Consider the following 24,117-nt stretch of genomic DNA (forward strand, 5'->3'; position numbering starts at 1 on the left):
ATATTGGAGGACCACGTTGAGGAAGTTTAATTCAAAGAGCGTCTTGGTGGAGCCAGAATTTCAGGAGGGGTCAGAGCAGAAGGTGATGATATCTTGTTGTCTCCCCCTTGGCCAATCACAGTGCCCGACTGTCCACCATTACCCACTGATTGACAAACTACCTCCTGAATGAGGTGACGCCGTAAGCGTTTTCCAGTTAGGAGCCTACAGAAGAGACAAATGCCTTCCCTGCCCGCCTTTCTCCATTCTTTTTTTTTTTTTTTTTGTGGTACGCGGGCCTCTCACCGCTGTGGCCTCTCCCGTTGCGGAGCACAGGCTCCGGACGCGCAGGCCCAGCGGCCATGGCTCACGGGCCCAGCTGCTCCGCGGCACGTGGGATCTTCCCGGACCGGGGCACGAACCCTCCTCCCCTGCATCAGCAGGCGGATTCTCAACCACTGCGCCACCAGGGAAGCTCTTTCTCCATTCTTGAGACTTGTGGGTCACTGCAAGGTGACCTGGAGTGGCAGGTAAATGGCAGCTGCCCATCTTCTGGCTGAGGGCAGGGAGCCCACAACAGAGAACTCTCCAGTTCCAAGTTCCCGTTCAGCTCCAGTGCCCACAACAGTTGGCCTCGGTGCCAGCTGAGCAGGATTGTACATGCCAGCTGTGGGGTAACGTCAGCATGTATATGCCTGTTGGCCCCCATGTGCTCAAGCGTCCCAGGTCAGAGCTGCTGTCTGTCCCTGCAGCATCCCCTTCCCTCTGGGTCCTCCCAGCAAATGCAGGCTAGATGGCACAAAATGCATCACTGAGATGCTTAGACACTTAGCCTTGGGAAGCGTCAGACCTTGATACCAGTATGGCACCACGGTTGGGCACACCAGCTCTGGAGCCAGGGTGCTGGAGATCTGGTCCTGGCTTTGCCGCTTTCCAGCTCTGTGACCTTGGGCACGTCGTTTCACCTCTCTGAGGGTTGTGGGCTGGATAATGTTATCTATCAATACCTCACAGAGCTGCTGTGAACGGATCCATATGAAGCTCTTAAGCTCTTAGCACAGCACTCAGCACATGCCAAGAGCTCACTAAATGTTAGCTACTATTACAGATATGGGGGCTTCCTGAAGTCTTGCGAATTGACTCAGAGAATCACAGCATCTTGGAAAATTCAAATCCTAGAATCTCAAGCTCTTGGAAGCATGTAATTAGAAGAACTCTGTTGGATTTCTTGTATAAATCTCTACTCTGTGTAAAGATTGCTTCTGTGGTGTCTCTGACAGATGGTTGGCCTGCCTTTTTTTTTTTTCCTTTTTGTAAATATTCAGAAAGAGGGTGTATCAACTGTAAGTTATAGCTTGATGAATTTTTACAAAGTGAATGCAAACGGTGGCAAACCAGGAACCAGAGCAAAAAGCAGACATCACCAGCACCAGTGCCCCTCACACACCCTCCAAATGCCCCTTGTCAGTCACTGCCCCCCACCCTAAGCATAGCTATTACCCAGCCAGTCGGGCTGTTCTCAAATATCTTCTGCAGGGGTTGTGTACCATTGTTAGGAGGACTCTAATTATTAGAGAGGTTCAGTGTGTTAATCTGGAGGTTGCTAAATTAAGCTTTACCTTTAAATTATCTTGCTTTTAATGTCTTATTTCAGTGGCAGCCTAGTTTAGAGCTGAGCATCCCAAATGCCTAGGGCTGTTTTCAAAAATACAGCTTTCTCAGCCCCATCCTGAGTCTACATCATTGGAATGTGTGGTCTGGTGGTGAAGCCAGAGAATCTGTATTTTTACAAGCTCTAAGGGAACTCCAGGTGAGGTCCAACTGGGTTTGGGAACCACTGGACTCGCGGTTCAGAGCTTCAACTCAACTCAGACCATTTCTTCCAATCCATGCTCCACAATTACTAGGCATTGACCCTGGACAAGTCACTTGGACTTTCTGACTTTTCAGTTTTTTCATCTGTTAAAATGGAAATGATATGACAGTACCCTACCTCCTTGGTTTTTTTTTTTTTTTTTTTTTTTTTTTTTTTTTTTTTTTTTTTTTTTTTTTTTTTGCGGTATGCGGGCCTCTCACTGTTGTGGCCTCTCCCTTTGAGGAGCACAAGCTCCGGACGCGCAGGCTCAGTGGCCACGGCTCACGGGCCCAGCCGCTCCGCAGCATGTGGGATCTTCCCAGACCGGGGCACGAACCCGTGTCCCCTGCATCGGCAGGCGGATTCTCAACCACTGCGCCACCAGGGAAGCCCTACCTCCTTGGTTTATTGAAGGCTCTGAGACATCCCCAGGGAAACTGCTCACTAATTGACAGGTGCTATAATCAGCATTGCTATTACTGGGAAGAGACCATCTGCGGTGTAGCCAAGGGAGTGTTGGATTTGGTATCTGAAGCCTGTGTCTGAGTCCTGGCTGGGCCGCTTGCTAGCCCTTGCTAGCTTTTGGACAAGCCTTTTGACCCCCATCTCGGGGCCTCAAATTTCCCATCTATAAAATGGAAATACTTCTTGCCCTACATTTAGGGTCCTTGAGGGGATCAAAAAAGAAAATGGGCCAGAAAACTGCTCTGAGGACAGAAAAATGCTGCATGAAGCAAGCTCCAATGAATGCGAACTCAGCTGAACCTGGGAATCCAGTGGGCTGCCATTGTCCTTGCGGTTCTGGGGAGGGCGTGCCATGAGGGGGTGAGGACAGGAACTGCTGAGGCATCGGTTTTCCACAGCCCTGGTAGGACCTGGCATGGTGCCCGAGCTCTTGGGTTCTGAGAATTGTCTCCTTCCTGGTTCCTGGGACAGGAAGTGTCCACGATCCCACAGCCATGAAATCCCATGCAATTTGCCACAGTCAGAAGTCACCTGGAATTCCCTTTTATTATTTAAATGCTTTTCCTTTTATTAAAAGTCTTCTTTGAAGTCATTTACTAGTACTTTTAGAAAACTTTTCAATTAAGTATAATATGTATACAGAAAAATGCACAAATCCTAAGTGTGCAGCTCAATGAACTTTCCAGAAACTGACCAGCTCCCAGATAAAGAAACAGAACATTACCACCATTCCAGAAACCTTCTCTGTGCCCCTTCCAGTTACTAACCACCCCTCTTCCCCTGCCCAAGGGTATCCTAATGTAATCCATAGGTGAGTTTTGCCTGTTTTAAAGTTTTATATAGTTGGAATAGCACGGTATGTACTCTTTTGTATATAGCTGTTTTCGCCCCACATTATGTGAGGGGGATTCATCTCTGTTGTTGCCTAGAGCAATACTTTCATTTTCTTTGATGTATAGTATTCCACTATATGTCCAAGCCACAATTTACTTAGCCATCTGCTCTTGATGGACATTCAGGCTATTTCCAACAGAGGGCTGTTATAAATAGTGCTGCTCTGAACATTCTCGTGTGAATCTTTCATGAACATACGTACACACTTCCGCTGTGTAAATGCCTAAGAGTGGAATTATTGGGCCCTTGAGGTATGTGTGTGTGGCTGGAACCCTTTGATTTTCAGTTCATTTCTATTCATTGCAAGGGGAACATTGTTCATGGGGCTGTGTCTCTATCTGGGACAGACCTGTCCACAAGAAGGTAAACAGTTGTCTCTGGGGTTTGAGATGCTAATGAGTGGAGACATTTGCAGACTCAGAGACTTCCAGGTGAAAGGCACAGGAATCAGATCTGTTGTTTCCCTCTCCTATCTGCTCTTCTTTTGACTTTAGAGATAACCTTGTGGCTGCTTTGCCCGGGAGCCAGTGTTCCCCATCTACAGGGGAAAACACACCCTCCGAGTTCTACCACAGCCCTATGAAATCAAACTTCTTAAGAATGAGGCTGTGATTTTTAACACACTGACATTTGAGAAGCACTTGTCTAGCCTAAAAGAGTCATGGAGATTTCAGTCTTTTCCTAACTTCCCCACCCGCCTCTCTCCACTGGGGCCAGGAGAAGGCCACATATGAGATATCAACTTTGCAACAAGGCATGGTAGAACACAGGATCCTAAAGAAAGCGAATACCACCTTCAGCGGATCCCAAACACCAGTCACGAAAATCACCCCGAGAGCTTGTTAAACATCTATTCCTGAGCCCCACCCCTAAGGATTTTGATTCAGTAGATTTGGGGTGGGGCTTGGACTATGTATTTGTAACCCCTACACCCACCCGCTTCGGGAATTCCCAAGATGTAGCCCCTGGTTCAATTCAATGGCCAGCCCTGTCTGATGAGAACACAGCAGGCCCAGAAGTTCTGTTGAGTTCCGTGTCCGCCAGTGGCTGGGTGGAGCACAGAGTTACCATGGGTAAGAGGAACCGGTGTGGACACAGCCCAGGGGACTTGAATGTGGGACTCTGGGCTTGAGCTGGAGTCCCCAGCAGAGGTTCATTTGCATCTCATTAGTATGCACCTTGATGCTCCCAAATCATCCCTAACCCCTCTCTTGCCTCTGGCCCTACAGTTCAGGTTCAGCCAGCTCCACAGCAGGACCGCCAACAGCAGAGGGAGCTGCCTGTCTTGCCCCACTGCTAGAACCAGCTCCTCGCCTGCAAGGCCTGCCTACTTGCCAGCTTTGTCCTAAGCTGTTCTGCTCAGAGAGGATTGGACTTGGACAGACAGACAGCACTGCTGGGCTGGGTTCAGCCAGAGGGAAAGTGATGGAACTGAAGATGAAGGTTTTGCTGAGAATCTGTGTTTGCTGGTGGGAGAGGACATAAGGTTATATGATCCCTGGTGTGGGGGAAGGATCATAAAACTCTCCCCCTCCCAAGAGCTCTTTCCAGGCTGTGGGCACCGGCGGGTGCAGGCCAGGGAACTGTTAGACACCCAGGTGATCTGAGTTTTAATCCTGCTTTGGCCGCAAACTAGCTGTGTGAACTTGGAGCTTAGGTAACCTCTCTGGGTCTCATTTATCCCTTCTGCAAAATGAGGATAATTACAGGGTTGCTGTAAGCCAGCTTAAAAGTGATAACGCATGCCAAGCGCATACCACAGGGCCTGGCGCATAGTAAATGTTCAGTAAACATCAGCTATGACCAGAGCCTGTGCCTCTGTAAACATTTCCTATTCCCCAAATGTCGGCTTCTTCAGAGCATCATTTGACAACAGCTCAGTGGAGGGTTACCCAGGAAGGCAGGAGAGCAGGGACTAGTCCCAATTCCCAGATGGACAAGTGGAGGCCCCATGAAATGAGGGGGTTTGCTCAGGGGTCTCCGGCTTGATCCATTCTGGGGCCCTCTGATATATTACCGAGGCCCCTCGGCACCAAAGGAGTGCTAAATGCTTTGCATGCATAAGCTCATTAAAACCTCCAAGTAGGTAACCATTGCCAGCCCCATTTCACAAATGGGGAAACGGAGGCTCAGAGAGAGGAAGCCAGGCCCCCAGACAAAAGCGGGGGCAGGTCTGACCCTGAAGGCTGGCTCCTTCCCCTGCACTCTCCTGAGTAGGAGACCCTGCCTGTGTGGGTTCGTGAGGAGCCCCAGGTTGGGAGAGGAGCTGGGTTTCAGGGAGCCACTTGGCCAGTGCAAAGCACCCAGGATGGGGAGACCAGGTTCTGGTTCCAGGTGCGCCACCAACGTGTGATGTGACTTAGTACACGGCACTATGGGACTTCCCTTCTTGGGGCATAGTTTTCTAATCTCTACAAAATGGAGATTAGACTCCTAGCAGTTTGTAAACTGTGTCCTAGGGAGGCTTGGTAACTTCACAGGGATGCCTCAGAAGGTGAAGGTGGGAATGAATGGGCACGGGGCTCAGGGCAGCAGCTGGGTTTCAATCCAGTTTCCATAATGATAATGATCATTTTTAAATAACAGCCAATATTTATTTAGCGGTTGCGAGGTATCATGCACTGTGTTAACTGCTTAATATGAATCATCTAGTCGAACCTTCAGAACTATCTGAGGTGGGTTCAGTTAGTATCTCTCTTTTAAAGATGAGGAAAACAGAGGCTCAGAGGTTCAGTTAGTGATCCAAGTCACCCTGTTGGAACTTGATGTCTAGATGTCTGAAAACTCATCCATAGTTCCTGGAAAGACACATGATTTCATTGGATCAAAGAGTTTCAAGGAACGCAGAAGAGGAAGGGCCCCTCCAGATGAAGTCCATGCAGCAGGGACATTCTGGCCTCTGCAATCTGTTCTGCCCTCTGAAAGGAGCTTTCTGGTCCTCCAGGGGAGTCTAACTCTTGACTTCAGAACACAACCTTTCAGGCTTGCAGAGAGCCACCCCCAAACCCAGTCCTTCAGGGCAGCCTCCCCCCCATACAGGGGGCCTCCTGGTCCCTGCCTGGCCAGAGGCTGCCCCACCAGGAGGAGAGACTCCAGGGTTCTCCCTGGCCTGCCCATAGGGCTGAGTTCACACTGTGCCCTGATGGATTCCAAGGCACAAATGCAGAACTTAGAGGAGGTGCTCTGTTCCTCTTGCTTTGTCTCCAGAGCTTCTAAATGATAAATAGGTTCAATGCCCTGCTGAACTGGAGCTGGTTTTGATCTTACAAACCTCTCTGGACAGAGAGCCCTGGAGGAAGTGGGGCAGGATTCGCCCTCCGTCCAAGCCCTCTGATCCTGGGATGCCCTCTGATTTAGGGAGTTTTCAGCTCCAGATGTAAAGCTCATGGACCCACATAGGCAACCCCAAGACAAAGAGATCCCTTGCTCTCTCTGGGGCTCCAAACTCAAATGTCTACAGCTGGCAGGAGCCTCAGGGGTGAAGCAGGCCCAGTGTGTGAACAGGAGGCCATCCTGGATTCTATTTTCTTCACAGTTTGGAAAGAGGTATAGGTACAGGTGTGTGTCTCTTCTATTAGAAAACTACCTTGGAGATCAACGGTAGCTGGAATGGCCTCCACATCTGGGAGAGCTTAGGGAGGGGGGACTAGAGAGCCCAGGCCCTATCTAAAGGGGACAGCCACCACTCAACTCCAGCCAACCATGCCATGGGTAGACACAGACAGTGTCCTCCACTTTGGTAAACAGAAGTTGGAATCTAGGTTTTTGGGTGAAGCTTCCCACTGTTTATATGTTAACTAATTAAGTAGAAAACCATCAAACAACAAAACAATGTATTATAGGCCCAACAAAACTAATTGCAGCTGGACAGCTTGTATACCACCCCTTGGCCACAGCGGATGAAGGGCTCTAAGATTTTATGTCCAGCAGCACGACCCTCCCTCCTTCTGCTCCTTATAGAACCACCATGTAAATCCTGTGATGGGATCCCACCTCACTACAGGTCTTTTCTTCGGGCTGAATTGCCCTGGGCCGCCTCCCTGATCTTGCAGGTACCCCTCTCTCCTTGCTCCCTCTAGTCTGTCTGCGGTCTCCTTGCTCCTGCCCCAGGGCCTTTGCACTGCCCGTTTCTTCTGCCTGGAACTCTTTCTTAAGATGGCTTTGTGGCTCTCCCTCTGCTCAGATGTCACCTTGTCACGTAGGATTTCCCTGACCGCCCTTTCAAAAACAGCGCCCCCTCCATCACTCTCTAACCTTGCCTTGCATGATTTTCCTTCATATCACTTTTCATCACCTGATGATAGTGTATATTTTTTTATTTATCATCTCCCTCTCTCTGCCACGAGAATCCAATCCCCACAAGAGCAGGGACCTCACCTGTCCTATTCTCTGTTCTAGAATGCCCTCACAGGGTAGGCCCTCATAAAAGAAGTATTGAGTGAGCGAGTGAATAAATGACTTTGGCAGAGGAAGTCCAATAACAAAACACTCATCATCATCTCCCACTTTGTCTCTTTTCTTCCTTAAAGCCCAGGTGCCTGGAAGCCCTGTGTTTCCTTCAAACGTCTATCTTCCCAGGGTCACATTCTGACTTTCAAGGGCCCTAGTCACTTTAGCTTTTGTGGGCCCCTTCCTCCATGAAAAAAATTAGAAATTATATTTAAGGACAACATTGGTATAAAGATGAATATATGGTCTAGAGGCTCCCACACTGGACAGCGCTCAGACATAGAACATTTCCATCATTGTAGAAAGTTCTGATGGAGAGTGCTGCTCTAGAGAAGCAGCCCTAGCCACTCCAGTCCTCTCTGAGTCTCTCTTCTTGGAATATGGATTCCTGTTCTGGGTCAGTACTTGAATCCACCACCTACTAGATGAGTAAACGCAGGCAAGAGCCTTCCAATTATCTGAGCTTCAGTTTCTCATTTACAAAATGAGAGTGATAATAAGTGTCACAATGAGGATGAGGTTGATACAATAACTAACTGGCACTGAGTGTTTCCTGCACTGGGAATGTACCATGCATTGACTCTTGCAGCCTTCTCAACAGTTCCATGAGATAGCTGCTACTCTCATTTCCCTTTTTCTGGGACCAGAGAGGTTAAATAACTGCCCAAGGTCACACAGCTGTTGAGTAGGATTTGAAAGCAGGTGTATCCGACTCTAGAGACCACTTTCTTACTATTAATTCTACCCAATAATGGGTCTTCTCCCCAAAGACCAAGTGAGAAAATGCATGCAGATGTGTTTTGAAAACATATAGATTACCATCCAGATGTAAGACAGTATAATTTTTGTCATCAATAATAACAACCAGAATACTGATAAAAAAGGGGACCCCAGGTCCCAGCTCCCTTTTACCCATGCCCTAGGCGAGAACTTCCTTTTCAGTCGTTCCTCTTCCCCTTAATTCCAGGCTTGGGTAGGCCTTGCTTTTACAAGCAGCTCTCCTGAGACTGCCTCTCAGTCCACTGGTGGTTCCAGCTGCCTTTTACCAAGCCATTATTTGTCCTAATAAGGTGTTACTCTGTGTCTTTCCTCCCTATGCTTTCTCCTATCATATTATCTGTCTTTCCTCCAGCCCTAGGGAAGTAGGTAGAAGTAGCTATTATTATCCCCATTTTACAGACAGGTAAATTGAGGCTCAGAAGAAGTTCTATGGTCTTCCAAAGGTCACATGGCCCATCCAGGGCTCAAGCCTCTGGTCCTTTTCCTGCTCGTACTCAGTTCTTTGATTTGTTTTTGTTACACGAGGACTCAACAGCGGCTGCCCTCAAACTAGCACATGACTCAAGTGTTCATCCAAGTTTCTTAGAAGTCAATCAGTCCCTCCTACCAATTTCTGAATTCCAGTTGGCTTAAACCAATAGAGCTGGTGTTCAAACCCAGTCCACACTAGAGTGGGAATCTTGAATGTGAAAATTCCCCTTTTGATCTGATATTCGATTACTCTTCCTAGCATATAGTTCTGCTCTGGTCCTGCCTCTTCTCTAAAACCTTCAATGGCTCCCAAAGACTAAGTAGAAAAATTATTTCAGTAGCTAAAGACTTCCTAACAAGCACGTACCTGGAACATCAACATTCTTTCACTTAACGGTTTTAATCTGGCTCAAAGGCACAACCCCTCCTAATTCCTTCCCCCTGGTCCCACCCTCCCCCACTTCCCAGCCTTCGTCATAAACAGAATATATTTAGGATTCTTTCTTGAGAGGCACAGGAGCCAGCCCTAACACTGGATGCCTGGGACAGAGATGGGGGATGGGGGTGGGAGGTCAGAAAATAAATGCTGAGGGCACCCAAATCCATGGTAAATTCACATTCAGATTTTTGGGGGAGAGTATGGACATTCTCCAATCCAGAGGGATGAATCCAGTGACTCCTTCTTTCATGAAAGACTCTCCAAAGTTTGAAAAATATCTTCCCTCATTGCTTCTCCCCTCAGTCTAGGAAATCCAGAGCACCCAGCTTCAGAATATCTGGCTCTCTGTTATCAGTACAGCCACCCGCTTCTGGGTGGCCTTGGGTGTGCCAGGCAAACCTCAATTTGCCTTACCTGAGAAATGGGAGTAAAAGGACAGATGCGTTTCCTAGGAGTATTCTGTGGCTATTAGTTAATGTCTGTGTCATGCCTAAGAAAAGGGAAGGTGCTGGGCCACGAGGGAGAATGTCATTGCTGATCTGTGCCTGGGTGATGGGAGGAATTTCATCGTCAGAAACAAAGCCTGGGGACTTCCCTGGTGGCACCGTGGTTAAGAATCCACCTGCCAATGCAGGGGACACGGGTTTGATCCCTGGTCCAGGAAGATCCACATGCCGTGGAGCAACTAAGCCCGTGCGCCACAGCTACTGAGCCCTCATGCTGCAACTACTGAAGAATGCGTGCCTGGAGCCCGTGCTCCGCAAATAATAAAGCCACTGCAATGAGAAGCCGGTGCACCGCAACGAAGAGTAGCCCCTGCTCGCCACAACTAGAGAAAGCCCGCGGGCTGCAATGAAGACCCAACGCAGCCAAAAATAAATTAAAAAAAAAAAGAAACAAAGAAACAAAGCCTGGCATTTTGAACAAATTTGGTAGGAGCTTCTTTAGTGGAAGTTTGATTTGGCTTTGAATTCCTTCAAGTACGTCTGCTTCCCCGTGGAAGGGATAGAATTACCGACAGCTTCACAGGCTCCTAGAACTAAAATGCCTGAGCCACGGCACATGGACCATTATGGATACAGGTCACAGAGCATCCGAATCACAGAACATCCAACCACACCGCTTAGAACATGTAGGCAGGACACAGGACGTTAGCATAGCAGAGCCCCTGCTTGTCAGATCTGGAGGGGCTCTTAGTCCAGTTTTTCAAACGTGTGCTTCCCAAGGGAGTGAGGGACAAACCCGGGGGCAGGGTCCTGGCCTCGAGCCCTGCTTCAATAGTGCAGCTCTCCTTTTATCTGTTTATAGGCTGTTTCCAAGTACAATTTCATCAGGAAAAAAGAGATTCTGCCCCTGAAAGCAATAGAGGGGTCTGAAATCACAGATCCATTTCCGCCCCTTCCCCCAACATACACACATCATTTACAGATGAAGAAGGAGGTCCAGAGGGCTTAGGTGACTGATTTGACCAGTCACGGGAATAAGTGACTTTAGACCTAGGTCTCCTGAGAGCCAGGTCAGCTAACTACACTGACCACTGAATAGGCATCGGCGAAAGATTTTCCTGATCCACAGCCAGAGGAAATCCCATAGGCCTGCACAAGCCGAAGAACCTACCTGTATAAGATGGAAAGGACTTTAGAGCTCTCCTTGTTTCCCCCAAGGGCACCTATCCCGCTGGAGTAGCATATCCTTCCTGGGTGGCCACACAGAATCTGCTTGGATTCCCCCAGCGATGAGGAGCTCTCCACATTGTGAGATGAGTTGTTCCAGAATTGCAATTGAGATCACTAACCAAGAAAATGAAGATAGATCTCAGAGCACTTACCCGGCCAGTTGTGACTAGATATCAGTGACTCGGATAAAGACATGTATGTTACAACCACCAAGTTTCTGAACGTTAGAATTAAGATTCTGGGATGCTGGGGCAGTGAGTGAAACACAAGGAGAAATGAATCACAGTCTCATTAAAATCCTATGTCATTTAGATGCAGAAGTTCAGCCTGCACAAGAACAGATTGGGGATGACGTGAAAAGACATCTGAGAGTCACACTCAATAATCAATAGTCTGAGCTGGCTGCTAAAAAGTAATAGTACTTCGTAATATTTTTCAAAAATTGTGTCACATGTCATGTTCAGCATTTATGTACGTTAACTCATTTCATTCTCAAAATGGTATTATGAAGTCAGGAAGCTAAGAATCAGAGAAGGTAAGCCACTTGCCCAAAGTCACACAGCCAGAAGCTTTGTGCTGTGAACCACCTTCTGCTGCCTTCCCCATGCATGAAATGGGGTTGGGAGTTACATGGAGACAGAGTTTGATTCACATATATGTGAATCACGAAACCCCACACCTGCACTTGCTCACACTCGTGTACACACAAGCCCCACAGCTACCAGTTTATTTACTCACACAGAATGCATTCTGCCAAGCAGGCACACACAATTAGCGTACCCACACAATTATTCAAAATTGCTTCCTAAGTGTGTGTGTGTGTGTGTGTGTGTGTGTGTGTGTGCTTTCTTGCAAATGTGCACATTCACCCACATGCAGATTTCTCTCTGAGTCTGGGGAGCCAAGAGCATGAGGCCCCACCCCAGACAAGCGCCTGCTCGCAGCTTCCCAGCAGAGCCTGCGGCTGAGCCAGCAAGCTTAGACTTGACCAGGGACCAGTGGATTCCTGCTCCATTGGGGAGCAGGCTGGGCCTTCTCCAGGGGGTTCAGTCTACCCCACCCTCACCCCAACCTCAGGCTTTGATTCTGCTTTGGCTTTGAGACTAATATTTATTGAGTGCTTTTCTATGGGCCAGGCACCAATGCTAAGCATATTAATGTACATGCTCGTATTTCATCTTCATAAAACCCCAGGACAGCAGTACTGTTAATAGCCTCAGATGAGGAAACTGAGGTTCAGAGAGGTTAACTTCCCCAAGGTTATACAGTTAGCAAGTGGAGGAGTTGGGCTCGAACCCAAACAGTTGGATTTACAGGTGAACACAGTTTCTCTTTCTGGCAGCATGGTTGGGAGGAAAGAACATGGCTCTGGTTCTCACCCTGTGACTTTGGGCAAGTCCCTTTCTTTTTTGCGGACTTTACCTTCTAGCATCAAAAAGGAAAGAATGATCGCTAAAGGTTCTTTCAGCTTTCACTCTGTCATTGCTTTCCCTAAGTCCAGATCCTTTCATTTATCAATTAGTATTTATTGAGCTCTGTTATGTACCAGCCACTGATCTAGGCACTGGGAATTCGTGCATGAATAAGATCAAAAAGCTCCTGTCTTCATGGAGCCTAGCATCTAGGGCAGGAGACAGTAAACAAATAAATAAGAACATATTGGAAGGTGACAAGTGCCATGGAGAAAATGGGGTGATGTGATAAAGAACGGCTTTAGGAAGGAGGTTACATCAAACTGGGGGTTAGGCGGTGACGTTAGAGGTGAGAAATGGATAATAACAAGAAGCCAGCCATGGGAGAATCTTAAATAGAGGGAAACAGTAAGTGCAAAGGCCCTGAGGCAGATCCCAGTTTAGTATGTTTGCAGAGGAGAGAGAAGGCCCTTATGGCTGCAGCTTGGTGAACAATGGGGAGAGTGGTGGGAGGTATCACTGGAGATGCAGGCAGGGCCCAGATGGTGTGGAGCCTTCCAGGCCATGATAACAAGTTCAGATTTTCATCTCAATGCTGTGGGAAGCCACTGGAAAATTTTAAGCAGGGTAGTGATAAGAACTGATCTATGTTTTCACAAGATGTTTCAAAATAGTGGTCCTAGGTGGTATGAGGTGGGAGGGTAGCCCAGGGAGCCCATGTGCCCCTGCACCCTGTAAGCCTGTTCACCTGCCCAGGTGTGGTGCCAGAAAGAAATATCAGACACAGGCCCTTCCCCCAGCAAACCACTCACCAGGTCTGTGGGTCCCACGGCTTGAACACAGCCATGGGCACCAAATCCCTACACAAGGGTGCACCCCCTTTGGCATCTTATTGCCCCCCAGGGAGACCCCGTCCCTGCTCCCTTCCCTGCAGCTCATCTTAAGGACTCTGGCTCTCAAGGCGCCCCTGCAGCTTCTGAGCGGAGTGTCTTGTTGGGACCTGCCCTCCACGGGTGCTGACCTGGTGAACAGGAAGCTTTCCCCGAAGCAGGGCAGGCAGAGCTGGGAGGCTGCATGCACCCTGGGATCGCCGGGCCAAGGAGTGAGTGTGGACCTGGGACCGGGGTAAGCACTCATTTCCCCCCTGGGTCCTCAACTTCAAAAGCAATGCCATCCTGGGGGAAGGGGTGGGGTCCAAACGATTCAGGGGTGCCCTCGTGCTTGCAGGGGATTGTGTCAGGGATGGGTGAGTGTGGCTTTTGCCTGTGGCCGGGTCCTTCCTGGGCTGTGGTGCCAAGCAAGGGGTGAAAGCCAGGGGGCAGGAAGGGTGGGGAGTAGACAGCATCTTTTTCTGTCCCTGGCTTTAGGACCCTCAGTGTAGAATCTACCTCCATCCTGCCCCCTCTCTTCTGAGGTGCTGGGTTTAGGGCGCCACCAACAGGATCTCAAGCGAGGGATGGTGTTAAGGAGGCTGGAAGGAGGAGGCCTGTTCAAATTCTTTTCTGTCACAGGCTTTCAGAGGCCAAGTTAGGTTGGCTTTTCCATTTCTGCCTCCACCCTCCTTCCCGTGTTGGGATGCAACCCACGAGGTCTTAAAGAACCTGCATTTGGTTCTCTCAGGACTCTGGAAAGACAAGGATCCAAGCCTCTCCCTTTCCCCCTTGCCTGGAAGTTTAACTCTTCCTTGCCTTTGAAGACCAAGGCAACTGGAAAAACAAGTTTTGCCTGTTTCCTCCAAGAATGCTGGGCACATCTGGCTGGTAGCCATGAACTCCACGGAGTCAAGACGCCCAAGGGCAGGCCGGCCACCAGCCTGGTGTACGCAGCCTCACACGTTGCTTCTAGAAGACCTGGTTGGGCAGCCAAACTCGGCCCTCCCCGGTCCCCCTCCCCATCCTTGGCTCTGATGAGTCTCACATTTTGACCCAGGCTGGAGTTCAGGGACAAGGCATTCGGGCAGCGGCAAGGGAGAGGGTGGGGAAGAGCAGCAGGTCTCAGAGGGTGAAGCGTTCACTCACGGTTAGTTCAACAATCTCCAGGGGCTGGTCCTTTCCTGGCCACCCACCTTGGGACTTGGGGCCAGACCCCTCCCCCACCCGGGGCTCTATTTCCCCACCTATGCATAAGAGGGATCTGAGCTCCATCATCTCTCAGGTCCATTTCAGCTCTGACATTCCACAAAGGGAGGGCTTTTCTCTGTTCAGGGTTACAAGACGAGTCAGAATCAGGCTCTGTCCAAAGGGACTTGTGGTGGGACAGGTGTAGGTAAGCCTGGGACAGGGGAAGCAGCCCTGGCTTGTGATGCAAGGAGCTCCAGGTCTAATTCTTGCTTCGTTTCGATCTAGCTGTAAGGCCCTGGACAGGCCCCTTCGCTTTATGAAACTTAGATTCCCATGACTAATAATAGCTGATATTACATTAAAACTTACTATGTGCCAGGCACTATGCTAGGTCATTTACCTTTGTTATTTCACTTAATTTTCACAACAATCCAATGAGGTAGTTAATATCCTTATTCCTATTCTACAGTAGAGGAAATCGAGTCTCACAGAGGTGCAATTGCCTGCCTAGAAAGCCACCCAGTTAGTAAGTGGTGGATCCAGGCCTGACAGCCTAGCAGCCTGATGCCAGGCCTGTGATCGTGGTCCCTTTGCTTTTCTGCAGCCCCTACATATGCAGACACAGCTCAGTTCAACTGGAGCTGAGCCCTGATGGAGGGGTCTTGTCAGTAGTACTTAGGGCCAGACTGCTAAGCTTGGGTACCTGGTCAGAATGATTTCACCATCACTGGGGAGACATTGAAGGTTCTGGGAAAAGGAGGGAAGTGGTAAGGACAGTGTTGTATCTGCCGGATGCCCTTCAGAAAGCACTTAAACTAGTCTGTTATCCTTCAAACACAAGGTTTCGCAATCTCAGCCCAACTGACTTTGCTGTGGGGGTCTGTCCCGTGCGTTGTAGGACGTTTAGCAGCATCCCCGTCCTCTGTCTACTAAATGCCAGTAGCACCTCCTGCACACAAGCTGGGGTAGCCAAAAATACCTTCAGACATTACCAAATATCTCCTGAGGGGCAAAACCACCCCAGTGAAGAACCACGGCAGTAGGGACCATCTCTTGCCTAACTTGTACCCTTTCTTTTTCTGCCCAGGGTTTCGGGAGGTTTTCCATCATGATTATTGCCTTGTTGGGGTTTGCCATTTTCTTGCTCCACTGTACAACTTGTGAGAAACCCCTAGAAGGGATCATCTCCTCAGCCTGGCGCTTCACACACCCCCTTTATAATGTGACCATCTATGAAAATTCTGCTCCCAAGACCTACGTGGAAAGCTCTGAGAAAATGGGCATCTATCTCACAGACCCCCAGTGGGCAGTGAGGTACCGGATTATCTCTGGAGATGTGGCCAACGTGTTTAAAACAGAGGAGTACGTGGTAGGCAACTTCTGCTTTCTGAGAATAAGGACAAAGAGTAGCAACACAGCCCTTCTGAACAGGGAGGTGCGAGATAGCTACACCCTCATCGTCCAAGCCACGGAGAAGACCTCAGAGTTAGAAGCTCTGACCCGCGTGGTGGTCCACATCCTGGACCAGAATGACCTGAAGCCCCTCTTCTCCCCGCCTTCATACCGAGTCACCATCTCTGAGGACATGCCCCTCAAGAGCCCCATCTGCAAGGTGAGCGCCACGGATGCCGACCTGGGCCAGAACGCCGAGTTCTATTACACCTTTAACACAAGGTCGGAGATGTTTGCCATCCATCCCACCAGCGGGGTGGTTACCTTGGCTGGGAAGCTCAACGTCACCTGGCGAGGGAAGTATGAGCTGCAGGTGCTGGCTGTGGACCGCATGCGGAAGATCTCAGAGGGCAACGGATTCGGCAACTTGGCAGCACTGGTCATCCATGTGGAGCCTGCCCTCAGGAAGCTCCCGGCCATCGCCTCAGTGGTCTTGGCTACACCGGAGAGCAGTGACGATGCCACCTATGCCACGGTGGTGGTAGATGCAAAGAGCTCAGGTGGTGACGTGGACTCACTGGAAATTGTTGGTGGTGACCCTGGAAAGATCTTCAAAGCCATCAAGTCTTACGCCCGGAGCAGTGAGTTCAGTTTGGTTTCCGTCAGAGACATCAACTGGATGGAACACCCTCATGGATTCAACCTCAGCCTGCAGGCCAGGGGTGGGAGCAGACCTTCTTCTTATTCCCAGATCAGGGGCTTTCACCTACCCCCTTCCAAACTGGCTTCCCTCAAATTTGAGAAGGCTGTTTACAGAGTGCAGCTTAGTGAGTTTTCCCCTCCTGGTAGCCGTGTGGTGATGGTGAAAGTAACCCACGCCTTCCCCAACCTGAAGTATGTTCTAAAGCCATCCTCAGAGAGTGCAGCGTTTAAACTGAATGCCCGCACGGGGCTGATCACCACCACGAAGCTCATGGACTTCCATGACCGAGCTCAGTACCAGCTACACATCAGAACCTCACTGGGCCTGGCCTCCACCACTGTGGTCATTGACATCATGGACTGTAACAATCACGCTCCCATGTTCAATAAGTCCTCCTACTATGGCACCTTTGATGAGAACATCCCTCCAGGCACCAGCATTTTGACTGTTACGGCCACAGACCAGGATCATGGAGAGAATGGATATGTCACCTACTCCATCGCTCGCCCAAACTCTGTGCCCTTTTCTATCGACCCTTACCTGGGGATCATCTCCACCTCCAAACCCATGGACTACGAGCTCATGAACAGAATTTACACCTTCCAGGTATGGGCATCAGATTGGGGGTCCCCATTTCGCCAGGAAAAAGAAGTGTCTGTTTCCCTTAGGCTCAAGAACTTGAATGACAACAAGCCTATGTTTGAGGAAGTCAATTGCACTGGGTCTATCCATGAAGACTGGCCAGTAGGAAAATCAGTAATGACCGTGTCAGCTATAGATGTGGATGAGCTTCAGAACCTAAAATATGAGTTTGTGTCAGGCAACGAACTAGAGTATTTTCATCTAAATCATTTCTCTGGAGTGATATCCCTCCAACGCCCTTTTAGGAACCATACTACTGGTCAACCCATCAACTATTCCCTGAAAATTACAGCCTCAGATGGGAAAAACTATGCCTCACCCATGACTTTGAATGTTACTGTAGTGAAGGACCCTCATTTTGAGGTTCCTGTAAAATGTGATAAAACGGGGGTATTGACACATTTCACAAAGACCATCTTGCACTCTGTTGGGCTTCAGAATCAGCAGTCCAGTGATGAGGATTTCACTTCCTTAAGTGCATATCAGATCAATCATCATACCCCTCAGTTTGAGGACCACTTCCCACAGTCCATTGACATCCTTGAGCGTGCTCCTCTCAACACCCCCCTGGCCCACCTGGCAGCCACCGACCCTGATACTGGCTTTAACGGCAAACTGGTCTACGTGATTGCAGATGGCAATGAAGACGGCTGCTTTGACATTGAGCTGGAAACAGGGCTGCTCACTGTAGCTGCCCCCTTGGACTATGAAGCCACCAGTTTCTACATCCTCAATATAACGGTGTATGACCTGGGCACTCCCCAGAAGTCCTCTTGGAAGCTGCTGACAGTGAATGTGGAAGACTGGAATGATAATGCACCCAGATTTCCTCCTGGTGGGTACCAGGTAACCATCTCAGAGGACACAGAAGTTGGAACCACAGTTGCAGAGCTGAAAGCAAAAGATGCTGACTCGGAGGACAATGGGAGGGTTCGCTACATCCTGCTAAGCCCCACAGAGAAGTTCTCCCTCCATCCCCTCACTGGGGAACTGGTTGTCACAGGACACCTGGACCGGGAATCAGAACCTCAATATATACTCAAGGTGGAGGCCAGGGACCAGCCCAGGAAGGGTCACCAGCTCTTCTCTGTCACTGACCTGATAGTCACATTGGAAGATGCCAATGACAACTCTCCCCAGTGCATCACAGAACTTCGCAGGCTTAAGGTCCCAGAGGATCTGCCTCCAGGGACTATTCTAACATTTCTAGATGCCTCTGATCCTGACCTGGGCCCTGCGGGAGAAGTACGATATGTCCTGTTGGATGATGCCCATGGGACCTTCCATGTGAATCTCATGACGGGGGCACTCAGTCTGGAGAAAGAGCTGGACTTTGAGAGGAGGGCTGGGTATAACCTGAGCCTGTGGGCCAGCGACAGTGGGAGGCCCCTGGCCCGAAGGACCCTCTGCCGCGTGGAGGTGATCGTCCTGGATGTGAATGAGAACCTCCACCCTCCCCACTTTGCCTCCTTTGTGTACCAGGGCCAGGTGCGGGAGAACAGCCCCTCGGGAACCTCAGTGATGGCAGTGGCTGCCCATGATGAGGACAGTGGCTTGGACGGGGAGCTCCAGTACTTCCTGCGGGCCGGCACCGACCTTGCAGCCTTTAGCATCAACCAAGACACAGGTACTGGGAGTGGGATGGGATGGTAGGGCCAGGTGCTGGGAAAGGATGGGCCTAAGGGAATCAGGCACTGTCTTGAGAGAAGTCAGGCTGTAAGGCTAAAAGAACAATAAATAGGGACACTCTTTCCTGTCCCTTTTATTTTATTTTTAATTTATATACATATATATATAGTATAAATATGTATATATACATATGTGGGTGGATGTATGTATACCCATTTAAGTTGAATCAAGCATCTCACACACACATATATACACATACACACACACAAAAATATATTACATATATATGCTTATAAAAATAATGTATCATAGTTATAAAATTTTTATATATAATTTTAAAATGAATGTTTCTGTGTCTCATCTCCCCAGATATAATCTCTATTAACAATCTGTCCTATAATCATCTAAATTTTTCTCACTGCATTTGATATATTATCACTTTTCATTTTATTATTATGAAAACATAATACAACAGATACTAATTCTGAAACTCATTTTGTCACCAGGATATCTTATATGTCAGTACATATAAATATTCTTCATTCTTAATGGCTGCATTTGTTCATATACTTTTACTCATATGCAGTGAGTCTCTACAGGAAAAACTCTTAAAAATGGAGCTCTTGGGTCAAAAGATAATACTAATAGATATATAATATCCACATATCCATATATCCATCATCCATAGATATATAATTAATATCAATGCTAATAGATATTTTCAAATTGTCCTCCAAAAAGGTGGCACCAACTTATTTATTCCTCTGAAGCTCCACAGAAAATAAGTGCAATTCAGCAAACACTTACTGGGCACCCTCTACTTGTGAGGTCCTGAGATAGGCACCTTGGGAGAGATCCCAGGTGAATAAAAGTAGGTCCTTCTTGATGGGATGATTTCTCTCCAGGGTAGAGGGCAGGGTGAGGTGGTAGAAAGAGCATTAGATTGAGAGTCAATTCTAGACCCAGCTCTTCTGCTTACTTGCTACATGATCTTGGTCAAGTCATGCTCTTTCTCTGGGCCTCAGTTTCCCCATCTGTCAAAGGAGTAAGGTTCCTTCAGCTCTGCGAAGGAGAGGGCTTTACCCTCTCATCTGGGTCTTTCCAGCTGAGTGTGACCCATAAGAACTTAGGCTACAAGCCTCTTCTACTCACTCTTGGACCCTCGACTTCTAGAACAGTGCTAGTTCATAATAAGCAATTTGTAGATAAGTGAACCAATGAATGAAGCCAAGTCTCTAAAATCATGAGGATGATGAGAGGGGAACAGCAATTTATTTATCAAACCCCTACCCTTGAATTGGTATCTATAAGGACTTGAAGCTTGAAGGAACCAGTCTAAAGACAAATGTAAGGAAATCCCACTTAAGAGAATGTGAAATGAATAAATTGGACTTGGCTTTAGGTAGTCAGGAGAAAGTAGGTCAACTACCATGGTCTTCTGGAAACCCTGCATATGCCCACATGTCCGAGTCATGGGCCTATCTTAGCAGAGAAAGGCTCTGAGAGGTTCTACAATAAGGATATGAATTTCCCTGTGTTTAACTCAGCAGCTCCCATGCCATATCAGCCACAGTTCCCTTTTCTCATGGAATACTTATTAATATCCTTTCTATAGTACCATTTCAGGATTGTTAGGTAAAGTGCTTTCTAAAGCTACTTTGAGCTCTAAAATATTTTGGGTTTGGTGATCGACTATCCCTAGGAATGATTCAGACTTTCGCACCCCTGGACCGAGAATTCATGTCCTGCTACTGGCTGACGGTACTGGCAGTGGATAGGGGTTCCACCCCCCTCTCTTCTATAACTGAAGTCTACATTGAGGTTTTGGATGTCAATGACAACCCACCCCAGATGTCCAGACCCGTGTTCTACCCCTCCGTCCAGGAGGATGCACCCCTGCACACCTCCGTGCTTCAGCTGGATGCCTGGGACCCGGACTCCAGCTCCAAAGGGAAGCTGACCTTCAATATCACCAGTGGCAACCATATGGGATTCTTTGTTATTCATCCTCTCACAGGTAAGGACCTCAGAAATCTGGGTGCATAGGATTATCTACAACAGTGCTTCTCAAAGCACTTGAAAGTCAAGTTCTCCAGCCCCATCTTAGACCTACTGAATCAGAGCTCAGGGTAGGGACCAGAAATCTGTATTTTAATATGATATCCAGAGGATTTTGACATGTGCTAAGTTTAAGAAGTGCTGCTCAACAAAGTCCATCTCTATGGGAGAATAAGAATATGTCAGTTTTCCTTCCTTGGAGCCTAGGGAAGCTAAGCAGGTTCCCTAGGTGGTCAAGCTGGGACTATTTCAGACCTCCGAGTGCTCCCAACTGACCATTCCTGAGAATCACAAGCCACGGGTTGACTCTCTTAACTCTAGTCCAAACTGATCTCAAGCCTGCTCACGGCACAGTGGCCATACAGATCCACTTCAGAGGAATCAACCATCTCACAAAGGTCTATCCTTGGTCCAAGGTCACCTTGGATGGTTTAGAGGAATCCAGAGGTCATTGGCTTGCAGCCGTGAACCAGATGTAGCCCACAAAGGTGTTCTGTTTGGCCTGCACAAGCTTTAAACCGTGATTTTTCAAGTTGTTGCCAACATTTAAAAAGTTGGAAAATCTGTAAAACATTCCAGACTTCTGGTTGTTCTTAAAATAACTAGAAGATCTGGCCACATGGACCGCACATCCTGCAGGGCCACAGCTGCCCGGAGCTGACAGCAGCTCCCTGTGTACAGCAGGTGTGTCCTCTGTGCCCACAGTCCCCTCACGCCTGACTGTGTTATTCCCGCCTGCTTCCTGCAATTATGCTGCCTGCCTGGCTCCCAGCAGAAGGTGAGAGCCAGTTCCCACTGCTGCAGGTACGGCTCCAAGGCCACATGACCCTCTTGACCATGAACAACAACCCTGTTGCAGAGAAGGCTGACATTCTCTCCTTTGAACCTAACTTCCCATTCTCCAGCTCCAACTGACTCTTGTCCTGGAAGGACAGAACTCTGGCAAGATTGGAGGAAGGAGAAGGGGAGAGTGCTGGCAGCAGCTTCCTGATCCTTAAGGCAAAAGGGAGTCAGGAGGGGCTATGGGCCTGGGGATCCTGAGGCAGACAGTGGATGGGGGATACAAGTGCCTCTTTGCCCTGTGACATCCGTTTGGAACCTTTGACCTCGGGGAGTGGATTAGTCCTCCTAGAAGGAGGATGCTTTTCTCTTGAAAAACAGGCCTAAGCTGGCTCTCTGCCTGGGCCCACTCTGTCCCTCCCTTTTTGGAAGAGGGAAGAGCTCTCTCACCTAAGGCAATAGGTTCTCTACTTCTTCCAAATCCCTTCTCTGTTTACTGTCAACAGTTCCCTGACACCAGGTCTGGCAAAATGCCTCAGAGGGCAGAGAGCTCTTAGTCTTCCTACAGTTGAGAAGCAATTTTATCAACATGAACATTTGAAAATAAAATAATAAGTCAGCAATGATTCCCCCTCACCCCCAAAGCCCACCTTTCTTATCCACATTATATTGTCCTACTTCCATACCTGGATCCCTTGGATGGCTTCCCTATGCCCTTAAGTTAAAGCCAGACCCTGCCGTGTCCGACAGACTTGTGCGTGACCGGGCCCCTGCTTTCCTTTCTGGCTTCATCTTGCCTCTCTTGCTCTATCACTCTCTGGATCCAGCCACATGGCCTGCCTTGGTCCATGCCCTCTCCTGGCACAGGGACTTTGCAAATGCTATTCCTTCTGCCAGGAGTCTCTTCTCTCTGTTTTCAGGCTAACTCCTGCTCTTCTTTCAGATCTTGGCCCAGCTGTTCTTTCCTTAAAAACGTTTTTCCTGACACTATAATACATCTCCCAGCAGCATCTACTTTTTAAAAACACTTATCACTTAGAACATTATATTCATTTATGTGATTATTCCATTAATTATCCATGTCCTGCACTAGACTTCAAAGGCTTTCCAGAAAAGGAACCTTGATTTTTTTTTTGCCCACTATAATATAAAGTCCTGGCACACAGTAAGACATCAATAATTGGGAAATGAATGAATGAGTGTCTGCCAGCATCCACAATCTTTTGTTAAGCTCAAGACTCGTTTATTCAGCAAACGTTTAAAGGTGTCTGCCCTGATGAGGCATTTAAATTATGTGCTGTAGAGAGAGGGGAAGATATAAAACACAATTTCAGGCTTTGAGGAATCCAATCCACCAGGACCATGAAGATCTGGATGTAAAACAAGCTATAGAACCAGCGTAAAAAGTACCAAATTGGGACTTCCCTGGTGGCGCAGTGGTTAAGAATCCGCCTGCCAATGCAGGGGACACAGGTTCAAGCCCTGATCTGGGAAGATCCCACATGCCGCAGAGCAACTAAGCCCATGCGCCACAACTACTGAGCCCACGAGCCACAACTACTGAGCCCACGGCCACAACTACTGAAGCTTGCGTGCCTAGAGCCTGTGCTCTGCAACAAGAGAAGCCACCTCAATGAGAAGCCCGCACACCACAACGAAGAGCAGCACGCCCGCTCGCCGCAACTAGAGAAAGCCCACATGCACAGCAACAAAGACCCAACGCAGCCAAATAAATTAATTGATTATTTTTTAAAAAAATTATTTTTAAAAAACAGAGTACCACATTGTTAAAATATGAGTAGATGTGGTGCTGTGACTGTTTAGAGGAGAGAGGAAGCTGCTCAGCGTGGTAGACCAGAAATGGTTTTATGGAACAGGAGTGGCTATGCCGAGCTGAAGTATGCGGAGGATTTGACAAGCAGCAGTCTGGCAGGGCACTTGGGCAAGGACCGTGACAGGAGAAATAGCCAGGAGGGAAAAAGACCCAGGTCCAGTTGAAGACAGAGCAAGTACACTCATTTTCTTTTTTTCTTTTTTTTCCTTTTAGTTTTTTCTTCTTCTAAAAATTTTTAAAGGTGAAATAATTGTAGACCTACAATTGGAGAGTTGCAAAGACAGTTCTCATATACCCATCACTCAGCTTCCCCTAATGTTAACCTTACAGTACATTTATCAAAACTAAGAATTAATGCTGGTGCAAGGCTATTAAGGAGAATACAGACTTTACTAAGAGTTTCCCAGCTTTCTCTGCTAACATCCTTACTCCCATCCAGGACCTCACACTACCTCTAGTCCTCACGTGTCCTTGGTCTCCAGTGTCTAACCGTTCCTCAGTCTTTACTAGTCTTTTATGAGCAAGTAGGCCCATTTTCTAAAGGCATATCCATTTCCACCACTTATCAAATGTAAGATCTTGGGGAAGTTACTTAACTG

At 48.3% G+C, this 24,117-nt stretch overlaps 2 protein-coding genes across 7 annotated transcripts in view; one reads left to right on the forward strand and one right to left on the reverse strand.

The window, feature by feature from the left end:
• Positions 1-24,117, reverse strand: part of SLC36A1 (solute carrier family 36 member 1) — a 302,007-nt gene that overhangs the window by 149,433 nt on the left and 128,457 nt on the right. The gene's annotated exons all lie outside the window — the stretch shown is intronic.
• Positions 1-24,117, forward strand: part of FAT2 (FAT atypical cadherin 2) — an 89,218-nt gene that overhangs the window by 4,334 nt on the left and 60,767 nt on the right. Inside the window, exons 2-3 of the mRNA XM_059062466.2 lie at positions 15,568-18,844; positions 20,549-20,863. Coding sequence (XP_058918449.1) covers positions 15,589-18,844; positions 20,549-20,863 — 3,571 coding nt within the window. The 5' untranslated portion in view covers positions 15,568-15,588. The remainder of the gene's footprint in view (positions 1-15,567; positions 18,845-20,548; positions 20,864-24,117) is intronic.

The sequence above is a fragment of the Kogia breviceps genome, chromosome 4 (genome assembly GCF_026419965.1).
Source record: "Kogia breviceps isolate mKogBre1 chromosome 4, mKogBre1 haplotype 1, whole genome shotgun sequence".
Taxonomy (NCBI): domain Eukaryota; kingdom Metazoa; phylum Chordata; class Mammalia; order Artiodactyla; family Physeteridae; genus Kogia; species Kogia breviceps.